Here is a 13,900-nt window from a genome sequence, read left to right on the forward strand (position 1 = left end):
ACTTCTTGACACTTTTGTTTGGCTCGCAGTTCTCTATGGTTCGGTGGCCTAGGCTCTGTCTCTTCTAGGCTTTCGTTGAGCATGTTAAGGTTTTACTTCTATACATTGTAATTATTTTCTCAAATTTTGAAGAAACCAAAAATATCAAAAATTTCAAAAAACCAAAAAATTGCAAAACTGTTAAGAAAGGTAGTGAAAATCTAGTTTGCAAATTGAACAAATCTATTTATGGTCTTAAACAATCACCTAGAGAATGGTATTCTAAAATTAATTCTTTCTTCATTTCTCAAGGTTTTACTAGAAGCAAAAATGATCCTAATTTGTATATTAAACATACTAACGATGATATTATCATTGTTATTGTTTATGTAGATGATCTAATTCTCACTTCTAGTTCAGACACTTTGATTTCTGATATTAAATTCCAACTTAAACAAAAATTTCAAATGACAGACTTAGGTATCTTACATTATTTCTTAGGTATGCAAATTTTTCAAACTCCTAAAGGTATCTTTGTTTCTCAAAGCAAGTATGCTTATGATCTTTTAGAAAAATTTAAGATGAATGACTCTAACCATGTTTCAATTCCATGTGAATTAGGAACTAAATTAATGAATGATATGAATACTCCTTTTGTTGATGAAACTTTGTATAGACAGTTAGTAGGAAGTTTAAATTATTTAACTCTTACTAGACCTGATATTGCTTATAGTGTTGGTTTAGTTTCTCGCTTTATGTCTAAACCTCAACAAACTCATTTTAAAGTTGCTAAACGCATCTTAAGGTATATTAAAGGAACTATTAATATAGGCTTATTTTATGATCCAAACTCTGAATTTATTTTACATGGCTATACTGATTCCGATCTAGGTGGAGATCCCAATGATGGGAAATCCACTTGTGGTTATTTTTTCTTTGTTGGTTCAGGTCCAATTTCTTGGAAAAGCAAAAAAGAACACTCTATTTCCCTATGCTCAACTGAAGCTGAATACAAAGGTTGTACCAATGCAGCTAAGGAAGCTTTGTGGATTCGAAGACTTCTTGATGATTTGGGTCTACCTCAACAATTACCTACACCTATACATTGTGACAATCAAAGTGCTATTGCCTTGGCAAAGAATCCAGTTTATCATGCACGCACCAAACATATTTCACTTCAACATCACTTCATTCGAGAACAAGTTGAAGACAATCAAATTATTCTTCTTTATTGTAAAGGAGAAGATCAAGTGGCTGATATTTTAACCAAACCACTTTCTAAAGAGAGATTTCAGTTCCATTGTAAAAATTTGGGTTTACAACCCGTTGAAGTAAACTCCCCAAGTAAAGATTAAGGGGGGGTGTTAGAAAGGTTAATCTTTCCTTGGATATATATTTTAATTGGGATATTCCAAGGGTCCCTACATGTAGTTTGTCCACTTGTACACATGTGGAGGACATGTCATTGTTTGTCCTTTATTCCACATGTAAGGACAACTCTTGTTTATTTCTTTATTTAGTTTATCCTCCTTAAGAGGATTGTGACACTTTGCACACACCTATTATGAATGTGGCATTAATAGAAATGGGAGTTACAAATGCAACTCCTCTCTCATCTCTATATAAGAGATGCTCCTCCTTTCTTCACAACTACAACAACACTCTTAGCACTTGATGTTATTGTATTGAGCTACTTTTGCTCCAACACTCTCTCTCTCTCTTCTCTAGGCATTTGCCTTCATTCATAATACTCACAAGAGGTTTTCTTTGCTTTCCCTTTATAAATCCTTGTCTCCATTGTTGAACCATCTTGGTGTATGCTCTTGGAGTTGCTTATCTTATGGTAACATTGTTTCACACTTAACTTACTTGGATTGTTTCTCATTCCTTGCTCAACATTATCATTTCTTACAAAAACAAACAATTTCAAAAAAGCATATCAAAATTCTCCATGATAAGAGTTAGGCTCTCTATAGTAACTTGATTACATTTGCCCCTTCATTGAGCCCATTGTTGGGGACATTAGATATGTTGATACCAAAGAAACAAGAATCATCGTAATTTGTCCAGTTTGGGTGATTCAAGGAGTTGGGCTGACTTGGATGATTTTTGCTGACTCATTGAATCGACTTGGCAATAGCTGGGCGTAAATTGCTCGAGAAATTGACCACAAGTGGCATTTGGGTCAACACAAAAACATAAAAAAATACACATTTTAAAAATATTTTCTTTTACCTTTTCTCTTTCTTATAACTCTCTAATTGTTTAGCATGAGAACAAATGTAAGAGACAAGAAGAGAAAAAGAAACCACAGGTTTGCAACGAGCAAGAGAGAAGAGCATCAAGGAGATAAAAAATCAATTTGGAGAGGCCATAAGATTGCATTAGAAGCATTAAGGAGCCAATAGCAACACTCCTCAACTCATTTGCAAGAGGTAAGTGTTGATTTTTTTTGTATTAGTGTATTTTTCATTTTTTGTTAAATTGTTTTAGTTTTCATTTGTAAATCTTGATTGTTTTTTAGTTTTTACATGTTTCTGACTAAATTGCAAGGTGCAATCTTGCATACCCTATATTGCTTTTATTAAAAAGTTGTAAACATCCAATCACAAATTTCTCAAAAAGAAAGTAGGGTGTGTTATTTTATTTTTATTAGTTCAAGTTTTTAACTGAATTTTCTTATTATAGTAGCCTTAACTTTCATTTTCCACAATGCCTAAAAAGGATGGGGCTTGGAAATATACTGAAGATTTTCTAAGAAAAACAAAATATCGAACAAAATGTATGTTTTGTAAAGACATAAAATATGGTGGCATATGTATTTTCAAATACCAATTTGCGGGCATACCTGGACATGATATTACCCTATGCACTCAACAATCTACTTAGGAAAAACGTTTTTTTTATATGGCATTAGAGACAATGGAACAAGAAAAGTTAAATGAGAAAAGACTACTTAAACAATTAAGTGCTATTGGTTCCCTTTCTCCCGCATCTGCATCTACATCTATAGGATGTGTTGGAGACGATTCTTTTAGGCCTCCCTTTTGTCCTAGTGTTAGTGCTACTGCTTGTACTAGTGCTAGTTGTTCTTATACTGATTGGACCTATTACATTTCAGCTTAGAGTGTAGAAGTCCAGATTGGATAGTTACTTTGTGCTGTGCACTACTCGTAGCTCACAACCCTCGCTTGAGAGCATGGGGTAGAATAAAGAGATTCATGATGTTGCTAGAATACAAATTTGCAAATTTTGGTACTTTTGCAACATTCAATTTATTGCAGCTAGGTTTAGTTGTTTTCTTTAAGTTCAAAGTTAAATTTGAATAATTTCTACTTGTGTATCATAGATTCATGTTACCTAATGATTTGTCATCTAAATTTCTAATCATACTCTATTTGTGACAAGTTTCTTTAATGACAAGGTGTGATCAATGTCAAAACTATTTGTGGTATGGGGTTTAAAACTCCTACTAAGGATGAGTCAAGCGGCTACAACTTAGATGAAATGGTAGAGGATATGAAGGTTGAGCTAGAGGACCACTGAAAAGAATGGAACGTAAAGGGTTCCACCATCATGACTGATGTTGTAATGTTCCACTTCTGTCAGAGACTTTGTTGGCGTATGATAGCAACAGATGTCCGTATGGTAGCAACAGATGGTTGTACGATGGGAGCAGAGGTGGATGTACAATTCAGTTTGAGAGGTTGTACGTGTGCAATAGGGAGGGCCATATGGTGTAAGTTGGATGGCTATATGATTGGGGAGGATGGCCATACGGTATAGGAGACAGCTGAACGAAGTGCAACTGCATGGTGTACGGTGGAGGATGGTGGGAAGAACATACAAGGATGTTAATAGCATTCGATCCAATAAGTAAGATATACCATAAAGATTGAATACGCACAAACATCAATTCAAAATCAAGTCTATAACATAGTTAAAAATAATAGTAGCTCACTAATTTGCTAGATCTAAGCAAAACAATATATATGGAATAGGGTGAGCGTTAAATCGCACCAAAACCGGAAAGCCAAGTAGGGAAGATCTTTCAGTTTCGAAATGGTGAATAATCCAGAACTCCAATAGGAATTCGCAGTACAAAGAAATAATCCAAATTGCATACTTACTACTACCTACATGTCGTGCTTAAATATGCTACGGAGAAACTTCCCGATGGTTTACAAAGATAGCCGATGGCCAAACTTACAAAAACAATTAAATAAAAATGGGTCCGAGATATACTAAATCAATTGGCCCATTAACAAAGGTTTGATTAAAGAATTATTTAATAACGGGAACATTACAGTCCTTCTGTCCCAAAATTTGCTTGTCCTCAAACAAATGCAAACTTGATGCTTGGAAACCTTTTGTAATTAGCTTCTTTAGTTTCGAGTTAGGTACCAAGTAGATCTTTTTGCCGTAGTAAATGGTATCTTCAATAACTTTGTATCTTTCATCATGTATATAGCTATCCATCAACTGACATGCAAAATGGTTCTTCGAGTACTTGAGCAATAGATGGGCCTACCAATCATCCAAGGAATGGGGCAAGGTCTCGATTGTTATGTTTTTACTTGTAGTGGCTAGGATCTTATCATGTTTAAAAATGGACTCCATCTTCTTCATTGTGACTTCCCTCGATCCTTTATTTGACATTCCTCTTAGCAACACCTTCTTGCCATCCGTCTCGAATGAAAAGTCCATCCTCTTGAAACTTTGGGTGTACTGGTCAAGGGTCTCCATCCATTGAATGCCCAATATGAATCAACATCAACCAAATCTATGATAAAGAAATCATCTGTCAAGGTATAGTTTCCCATGGAAATTTGTAACCATGGGATCACACGAGTGCAGGGTAACAAGGTCTCTCCAACAACCTTAACCTCAAATCCTCCATGCTCTACTACATGCAAGCCCTTACTAGTGACCAAAGATGAATTGATGAAATTGAGTGCGGCTCCATTATCAATCATGATTGTGACTCGTTTCTTATGAAGTGTGCCATGAACCCTGAAGATACAACTTCCACCCATTGTAGTGAGAGTAGCGATGGAACCCCTTTTTGTATTAGGGCACTTATTCTCTCCTGCTAGTTACTTTCTTCACTAGTAACTATAAGTACTTGTCCTTCGTTGTCATCAGGAACCACCTCAATGTAATGAATCTTTCCCTTCCCAAGGTAGCGATGACCTGGTCCCCATGGTTCCTTGCACATGAAATAGAGCTTTTTCCTTTGGAGGTCTTGCTGAGAGTCTTCATCCACCGAAGGTTTGTTTTGAGTTGGCTCCTTGTCTTTGTCTTCTTGTGGAGACGGTGTTGGCGTAGCTACATGAGTTTTGAAGGAAGATGCAGCCATGTCACACACCTTAATAGTCTCGTTGAGTGAAGACGGGTTGAACCCTTTGATTAGCCTCTCAAAGGCTCTTTCAGCCCATTCATGAATAACACGATTCAACATCTTTTAGAGATGTCTGTGACTAATACTGACAACCTTTGGAACTCAGTGATGTAATTGTCTACCGTACCTGTTTTCTTTAGCTGGGCTAGATCTTTGAAGTTTAGTTCAAATTCTTCGCATTGAAAAGGTCAATGAGTCTCTCAGTGAACTCAACATAAGATGTTACTTGGTCATGGCCAAGAGTAACCAGTCCATGGTGCCACCATTCTTCTGTCACTCCTTCCAGATGGAGTGTTGCTTCCTCTTGGGGCATTGGGTTGAGTTGGAAATAGGTGTTTGCCTTCGGAACCCATGCATGTGTAGTGATGGCTCTAGATCTATCAAATGGTTATAAGTTTACTTTTTCGATCTTTCTCCAGAGATCATTAAAATAACCACGATTGCCCCCACCTGAATATCTCATTCTTAGATTAACATAGTCTCTGTAAGATATATCACCTTCAATATTTGCATTCCTCCAATCTTCTCAAAGTTTTTTTTGTATTTCCTGAAAAGTGGGCTCTCTTTCTTTGCATGGTGCTTCCTTCCTTGAAAGGAAAATGGGTATTAAGGGTCGAGAGCGAGAGCATTGGGAGTTTGTTCTTTCCGAAACAAAGTCATCACTATGCCCATTTTGTTCTCCTGTTGTCTTTCTCTCGGCCAATTTTTGTAAAGTTTCCTACATAAGCCTTTGGGTTTCATTGATTTGTATTTGGTTTTTGGTCAACTCTCTAAAAAGATTCATGAGTTCTGTCGTAGGATCTTGAGGATTTGCCATTTTACCAACAAGGTTATTTCACTTTCTCCTTCGAATATACACTTGCATTCACTTCCATACTCTGGCCGAATTACTGGCTCTGATACCACTGTAATGTTCTCCTTCTGTCAGAGACTTTGTTGGCGTGCAGCAACAACAGATGTCCGTACTGTATCAACAGATGGTCATACAGTGGGAGCAAAGGTGACTGTATGGTTTAGTCTGAGAGGTCGTACATGTGCAATGGGGAGGGTTGTACAATGTAGGTTGGATGACTGTGCAGTTGGGGAGGATAGTTGTATGGTGCAGGAGGCAGTCATACAGAGTGCAACTTGATGGTGTACGATGGAGGATGGTGGGAAGAACATACAAGGATGTTAATAGCCTTCAATCTGATAAGTAAGCTATACCATAAACATTGAATATGTACAACATCAATTTAGAATCAAGTCTATAACATAATTGCAAATAATAGCTGAAAAGCCAAGTAGGGAAGATCTTTCACTTCCAAAATGGTGACCAATCCAGAACTCCAACAAGAATTTGCAGTACAAAGAAATAATCCAAATTGCATACCTACTACTACCTACATATCGTGCTTAAATACCCTTCAGAGAAATTTCCTAAGGGTTTAAAAAAATGGCCGACGGCCAAACCTAAGGAAACAATTAAATAAAAATGGGTCTGCGATATACTAAATCAATCGGCCCATTAACAAAGGTTTGATTAAATAATTATTTACTGATAGGAACATCACAGTTGGATGGATAAGAGGAATAAAACACTGCTCAATTTTCTTGTTTCTTGTGGAGGTTTTTGATCATTCCTTTTTCCTACATGCATTGTGAATTGTGATTGAATAGTTTAAATTTTGATTAGTTGATTGCAAATTTGTTGATCATGTTCATCAAATCTATTAATTCTCCCTCTCATGTAAAAAATGTCACGTACTTATGTGAGGTTATTAAGAAGGTCATAGTAGAGGTGTAGGAAGAAAATGTGGTGCAAGTGGTGACAGATAATGCAGCAAGTTATGTTGCTACAAGTAAACCTTTTAGTTTTAACTTATCAAGTTTTGAACTTTTCTAATGTGAAGTTTCTTAACATTTGTAACTTTCTAATTAAATTAAAATTGTTGTAGGTAAACTTTTGATGGAGAGACACCCCACAATATGCCTTGACCTAATGTTGTTGGACATTGGTAAGCTTGAGCGGATCAAATAATGCATAGAAAGGGACAAAAATATATGCAAGTTTATCCACAATCATGCATTTGTCCTCAGAACAATGAGGAAATATATGGGAGATTGGGAGTTAGCTCGTCCTAGCATCACGAGGTTTGCCCCCAATTTCATCACATTGACGTCCTTGATGACATCAAGGGAAGAATTGAGGCGCATGTTTGTTGGGGTTCTCTTCCTATGCTACGACCACTGTGAGGATAGATGTGGCGAATCAAAGACTAGCATCACGAGGTTCGCCTCAAATTTCATCACATTGACATCCTTCATGACATCAAGGGAAGAATTGAGGCACATGTTTGTTGGGGTCCTCTTCCTATGCTACGACCACTGTGGGGATAGATGTGGAGAATCAAAGACTAGCATCACGAGGTTCACCTCGGATTTCATCACATTCACATCCTTGATGACATCAAGGGAAGAATTGAGGCGCATGTTTGTTGGGGTCCTCTTCCTATGCTACAACCACTCTAGGGATAGATGTGGCGAATCAAAGACTAGCATCACGAAGTTCGCCTCGAGTTTCATCACATTGACGTCCTTGATGAAATCAAGGGAAGAATTGAGGCGCATGTTTGTTGGGGTCCTCTTTCTATGCTACGACCATTGTGGGGATAAATGTGGCAAATTGCCTCTTTGATGATAATGGTTTTTGGGCACCTACCAAAGAAATAATCAAGGTAAATTTCTTACAATTTAACATTTAGTATTATTATTTATTATTTAATTGTTTCATCATTTAATTTTACTTTTAGTTTTATGTTAGGTTTTCTGGCTCAATTTGTTTTTACATTATATGCAGATTAGTGAGCCCCTTGTATCTCTCCAATGAACTATTGATGAAAAGAAGCCCTCTATGGGCTACATATATGAGGGCATGCATAGGGCCAAGGAGGCCATTAGATCCCAATATGTAGGAGTGCCAAAGAAGTATGTGCCTATTTGGGAGATCATTGATAGGAGATGACAGAATCAGCTCCACAGGCCCATACATGCAATAGCTTATTACCTGAATCCACCATATCATTTCCATCTTGACTTCAGGGAGGACGAGGAGGTTCTAACTGACCTATATACACTTGCAGTAATGTAGAGGATGAGTAGTGATGGCAGCGTCTCAAGTGCAACCATTAAGCTAGACAAATTTAATAAGTAGGAAGGGGCGATTATCTCCAATAGGATAGCCATAGAAGCTCAGACATCATTGCAGCTAGGTAAAAACAACATAGTCTTAATGTTAATTGTTATGACTTATAAGTTATGCATTTTTGTACTTGTAAATGAAACTAATAGTTGTTCTTTTCCCTTATTTCAGATGGATGGTGGCAAATGTTTGGGCCCTCAACCTCAAACCTTTTGAGGATTGCAATCTGTATTGTGAATCAGCCTAGCAACACTTCATGATCTGAGTGCAATTGGTCCATGTTTGAGCATATCCATCAAAGAGGCAAAATAGGTTGTCTGTGCACAAGTTGAATGATCTTGTCTATGTTCATTACAACCTCTACCTTAGGACCAGACAGATTTTGGCCACTGGCTTCTCTCCGACCATTCTAGAGGAGATTAATCCAAAGCCAAGAGTGGCTCATTGAGGCTCTTGATGTAGCAATCTTCACTAAGGAAGACCGTATGTGAGTTGACCAGGTAGATAGAGAGGCTAAGGATGTGGCCATGGCAGAGAAGGCTACAAAATGTTCAACTACTCGAAAACGCACATGTGCATGCACAAACATGGGCCCTATTGATGTTGTTCGTGCATCCATCTCACATGCAGGGGCTATGGCTCATCGTTCCTCTAGGACCTACCTTAGATGCCTTTGTAGAAGGCAAACAAGATACTCAGAGGTTGAGGTTGAGGCTGCGACCAAGCTTGAGGATAATGACGAGGCTTGAGCTAGAGCCTTGTTTTTTCATTTTGTTTACAGATAGAAATGTTTCATGGATCTTCATCCCACATACATTTATGATTTGATGTCACATGGATCTTCATCTTATATACATTTATGATTTGACAACATTTATAATTCCTTTATATCTATGTCATGACTCATCATCATACTATGATTTCTATTTATATTTTAGATTTTACATGTAACGTATATGATAGGCTTATCATTTATGTTTTCAAATCATTAAAATCTCTAAATTTCAAGGGTTTTTTTCAATTTGTCGATTCATAGTTGATTCACAATTTGAGACGGCCTTGTCGATTCCGAGTTTTGGTTCTTTGGTTGATATTGACTCTCTTAGCCTTGGAGAGATTATGAGACCTTTGATAGCATGCTTGGGCATATCAAGCATGTTATGCATGTCAGTGTCCCTACTTTGGAGTTTTATGTGCACAATTGTGACGTGACATTGGAACATTATGAACACTTCGCTCCTAAGGGAAGCCTATATTGTAAATCCTAAATGGTATGCACTGAGACTTGGGAGAGTCATTCCATCTAGGATGAAGAGGTGAGTCAAATCTGAAATCTTAAGTTTTCAATTTAATTTTCATTTTAAATCAACATGTGAAATAGTGACCTACAAAGGCCTTAGTTTTCAAATTACAAATTAACAATGAATATGTTTTTTGTTTGTTCAACTTAGGTGATGGAGGGCTTCATTAAGGCACTTCCAAAAATGTACAATCTTGAAGATGCTAGTAAGATTTGTCAACAATGGCTTGACTTCGCTAACATTTGTGGCCCAACTTTTAGTAGACCAAAGGCAGAGACAAATAGAGCTACATTAGCTTAAACAGACTTTGTTGGATGAAGAAGGTGGCTTGGAAAAGACACACCCAAGCTGAATGTTCTCGCTATTTGTCTTCTTTCACAGATTGTGAGTTTCTCTATTGCAAATTGGAACTGGTCCACATATAGCTTCATCCAATCAATGAAGAGAAACAACCTTACCCCTAAACGGTCAGAGAAGTAGTGGTTGTTCATAGTGTATTACAGCTACAAGATGAACAGACTACCCAATATTGTTAGACTCTAGCAATACGTTGGGATGTTAATCCTGATGATGCTTTGCAAGTTGAGGAGGGTGGTACACCTCCTGGACTACTTGGAGTTCCATTGGATGAGGGCCCTCAACTCACTCCTACCAATAATTCAGAGGATGATTTTGATGATGATCCTGATTTAAATTTAGATTCCTAGAGAACAACCATATATTTGGCTCACATCATTTGCAAATACATTACTGATTTTGATTATTATGGACATATAATTATAGAGTTGAACTTCTATGCTAATGTTTAGTATTTTAGTATGACTTCTCTTTATGTCATTTTATCTCATGCTTGAAACTTGGAGCCTTTGGGCAGTTGGTATTACTATGCCATTTTTTTGAATGAAATTATTTAAGTGTTTGAATCTTGTTAATTTTCTAGTGTTTGTTGTATTGAATCAATGTTATGATATGCATAGTTGAATTCTCTCTATATAAAAATTCCCCTATTTTTAGTTGTCTCCTATCCTCCCCTAAAATTTGGCTTTGAACTGTACCCATACTGGAAACATGTCCTCGTCCCCAAAACTCCGTGGAGCATACCATAGATAAAATAGCTTTGCCAAGCTTAAAATAGGATCCACATGCAAAAGTTCTAAAGATTAAGTGGTCCACATTCTAGTAGCTATTACAAATGACTACTTTTTTGCATATCACTTTTCAAGTAGAGGAAAACAAGCCATTTAGAATAATTTGACAATATGTAGCATAAATCATAAGTTTTTCACTAGGCCAATTCAAGAGAACTAAAAACTTCACATGAGCCAAAAGCCTCTTTAAATATCTCAAAAAAATTTATATCATTCACATAATAACCCCCATCACTTCTTGATGAAGGGTGCTCCCCTTAATACTATAAATTTATAATAGAAACAAAGAAACAATAACAAATGCGAGAAGAAAATATGGACTTCTTATTTGCGCCGCAAATGCGGTATTACAGAATTCACAAGTACAATATGCTAACCCACATGGGCACCTTCATTACAATCATTTGCAAGACAAGCTGCGAACTATCACCTAGAGCTCCCCTAGACAATGTTTGGGCCTTTCTTAAATATGCCATTTTATGCCGCCTGCAAAGGATCTAGACAATGAAACTTAATACGTAGTGCCGATAGATCCTAACAATACATATAGAGTCAGCCAAATACATCTTTGACAATTATTTTAGATATTTTTGGTAGCCCAACTTCGGAAGGCCATAACTCTCGAACCGTCGCTCCGATTGGCTATTATAACCACTTTTTGGAAACGCCAGCTCCTAATATATAGGCTTTAAACTACGCACTTGCCCTTCCGTCGAGTTTTTGGACCTCATCCGGGCACTCTAAGGCCTCCAACGGTGAGCTTGAAGATTTTTTTGCAAATTTTTCCACCAAAAATCTGTAATAACTTTTCCGATATTTAAGCTGGAACGATGAGATTTTTATGGTAGACTTATAACTCTAAAATGAACCTTCTTATAGAAAATGAGAACATTCCGAGCTCATATGACAAACTTACTAAAAATAGCAAGTTCACATAAATAGTAACCACCTTGTCTATTAGTCCTTATTAAAATAGATGAGACTGAAAACAAAATATTTTTGGGTGATGCAATATTGCTCTTACACCCAGGATGCTCCTGCATGACTTCTCAACTCCATTGCTACCTGCAAGGGGAATTATACATAACACTTTCCTTGCATGCTTCATAAATCAATAAGAATTTATATAGATAACAATGGGGTCAACAAAATAATTTTTGTAAATTTAGAAGATTCACATCTAAAGATGGATATGAAATTTTGATATATTAATTAGAATTTTAATCCAATAAAACATTAAATATATTTTTAGACAAAGAATTCTTATTGAGAGAAAACTAACAGGAAAAATGGAATCTTTTGTACCTGTAAATTTATGACAAGGATGAATGGTAACTTCTTGCAAGCTTCTCCCTACAAAAGGTGAAACAATAATCAATAATTTTATAGTTCACAAAGGTTGTCATCAAATAAAAAGTTTCCAATTTTAGAAATTACAAATCATAATAAAATTGAATTCATATCCAATGCAAAGTCATTTTTATTTTGTAGTGAGGATTTATTGAAAATGTAATTATTAGGAAAGCTGCCCAAAACAAATGACATGAACCAAATTTTTAGTAAATCATCTTTGATTTTATATAATAATAAAGCTCAAGCTAAAATGTAACAAATTCATACTAACTTGTTGAAACTCATAGAAAATGCCATAATCCAGTTACAATATAATAAGACACCTCAAAATAATTAGAAACTTGTAGATTGATCAGATAATTTTGCAAGTAGGCCACATGTTTACATCGACAAAAATCACAAGATGACAATTGGTCTTTACCCCATTCTAAAGCATGCGGTCATTACTATTTAATTACGTATTTTTCTTCTATCCCAAAATCAAACGTACATGAATACCTTTTTTCATGCCTTTAAGGATTGTCACATTAACAAATCTAAACTTTTTGTTGTTTTATGAAGATCGCTGCAAATGTTTTAACATTGCCTCTGTGGTATATGTTTTCCAAGAGTACCAATCTCTCTCTTATATTGTGAAAAAGATATGGATAGATATGTCCCTTCATGGGGAAATATCTATTAGAAATTTGTTCAGTGCTCCCCTCGGGATTGATGACAAAGGTTTAACTGTCTCCTATGTACTATAAGTTGAGTGGTTGTATTGGGCATTAATAGATCGGTTTTTTGCTGCAATGGTAACCCCACTCTAACAAGTGGTATCAGAGCTTGGTCATAGGTTTGAATCCTTAGACCCCTGGGTAATGTTGAGGGGAGATTGTTATAAATTTGTTCAGAACTCCCCTCAGGATTCGTGACAAGGGCTTAACCACCTCCTGTGTACTATAAGTTGAGTAGTTGTATCGGGCATTGACAGATCGGTCTTTTGGTGCAATGGCAACCCCACTCTAACAATATCTATTCATTAATATTTAATACACACACACACACACACACATAACTTCTATTTAGTCTCATGAGTTTATCCCACTGAAGCTACTGGTCATTAACATTCCCTCTTAGCTAGGGACAGTAAACATAAGACAGATATTACACCATTGGTAATATTAAGAATGACAAAATTTAAGAATATCTTTGATCAGACGATATCCACTATTTTGATATGACATTGGATATCATGAGTATTGGCCTCTAGAATATTAACATATAATATTCACCAAATACTCTAAATAACACCCTGCAAAATATCAACACATCATATTCACCATTTTGAAGTCACATGACTATTAGCGTCTAGAATATTAACTTATAATATTCACCCAATACTTTGGGACATGGCCTGCAAAATATCAACGCATGATATCACCATGTACTCAATAAGGTTTGATATTGTTAGTGAAATAGGATCTATAACTTGTAATAGCACTTGTGGAATTTTATGTGTTTTCCAAGTTGCTATATGAATGAATATATATGTCAA

At 36.2% G+C, this 13,900-nt stretch overlaps 1 protein-coding gene across 2 annotated transcripts in view; it reads right to left on the reverse strand.

Annotated features, from left to right (window-relative positions):
• LOC149537333 (ENHANCED DISEASE RESISTANCE protein (DUF1336)) overlaps positions 1–13,900 on the reverse strand; it is a 410,405-nt gene that overhangs the window by 120,353 nt on the left and 276,152 nt on the right. The window contains exon 18 of one of the 2 annotated variants that reach the window (XM_089802846.1): positions 12,316–12,363. The exons of the other annotated variant lie outside the window; for it this stretch is intronic. Within the exon in view, the coding sequence (XP_089658972.1) occupies positions 12,316–12,363 (48 nt within the window). The remainder of the gene's footprint in view (positions 1–12,315; positions 12,364–13,900) is intronic. 2 annotated transcript variants of the gene reach the window in all.

The sequence above is a fragment of the Cupressus sempervirens genome, chromosome 9 (assembly GCF_028749045.1).
Source record: "Cupressus sempervirens isolate cs-2001-9-10 chromosome 9, ASM2874904v1, whole genome shotgun sequence".
NCBI classification, from domain to species: Eukaryota; Viridiplantae; Streptophyta; class Pinopsida; order Cupressales; family Cupressaceae; genus Cupressus; species Cupressus sempervirens.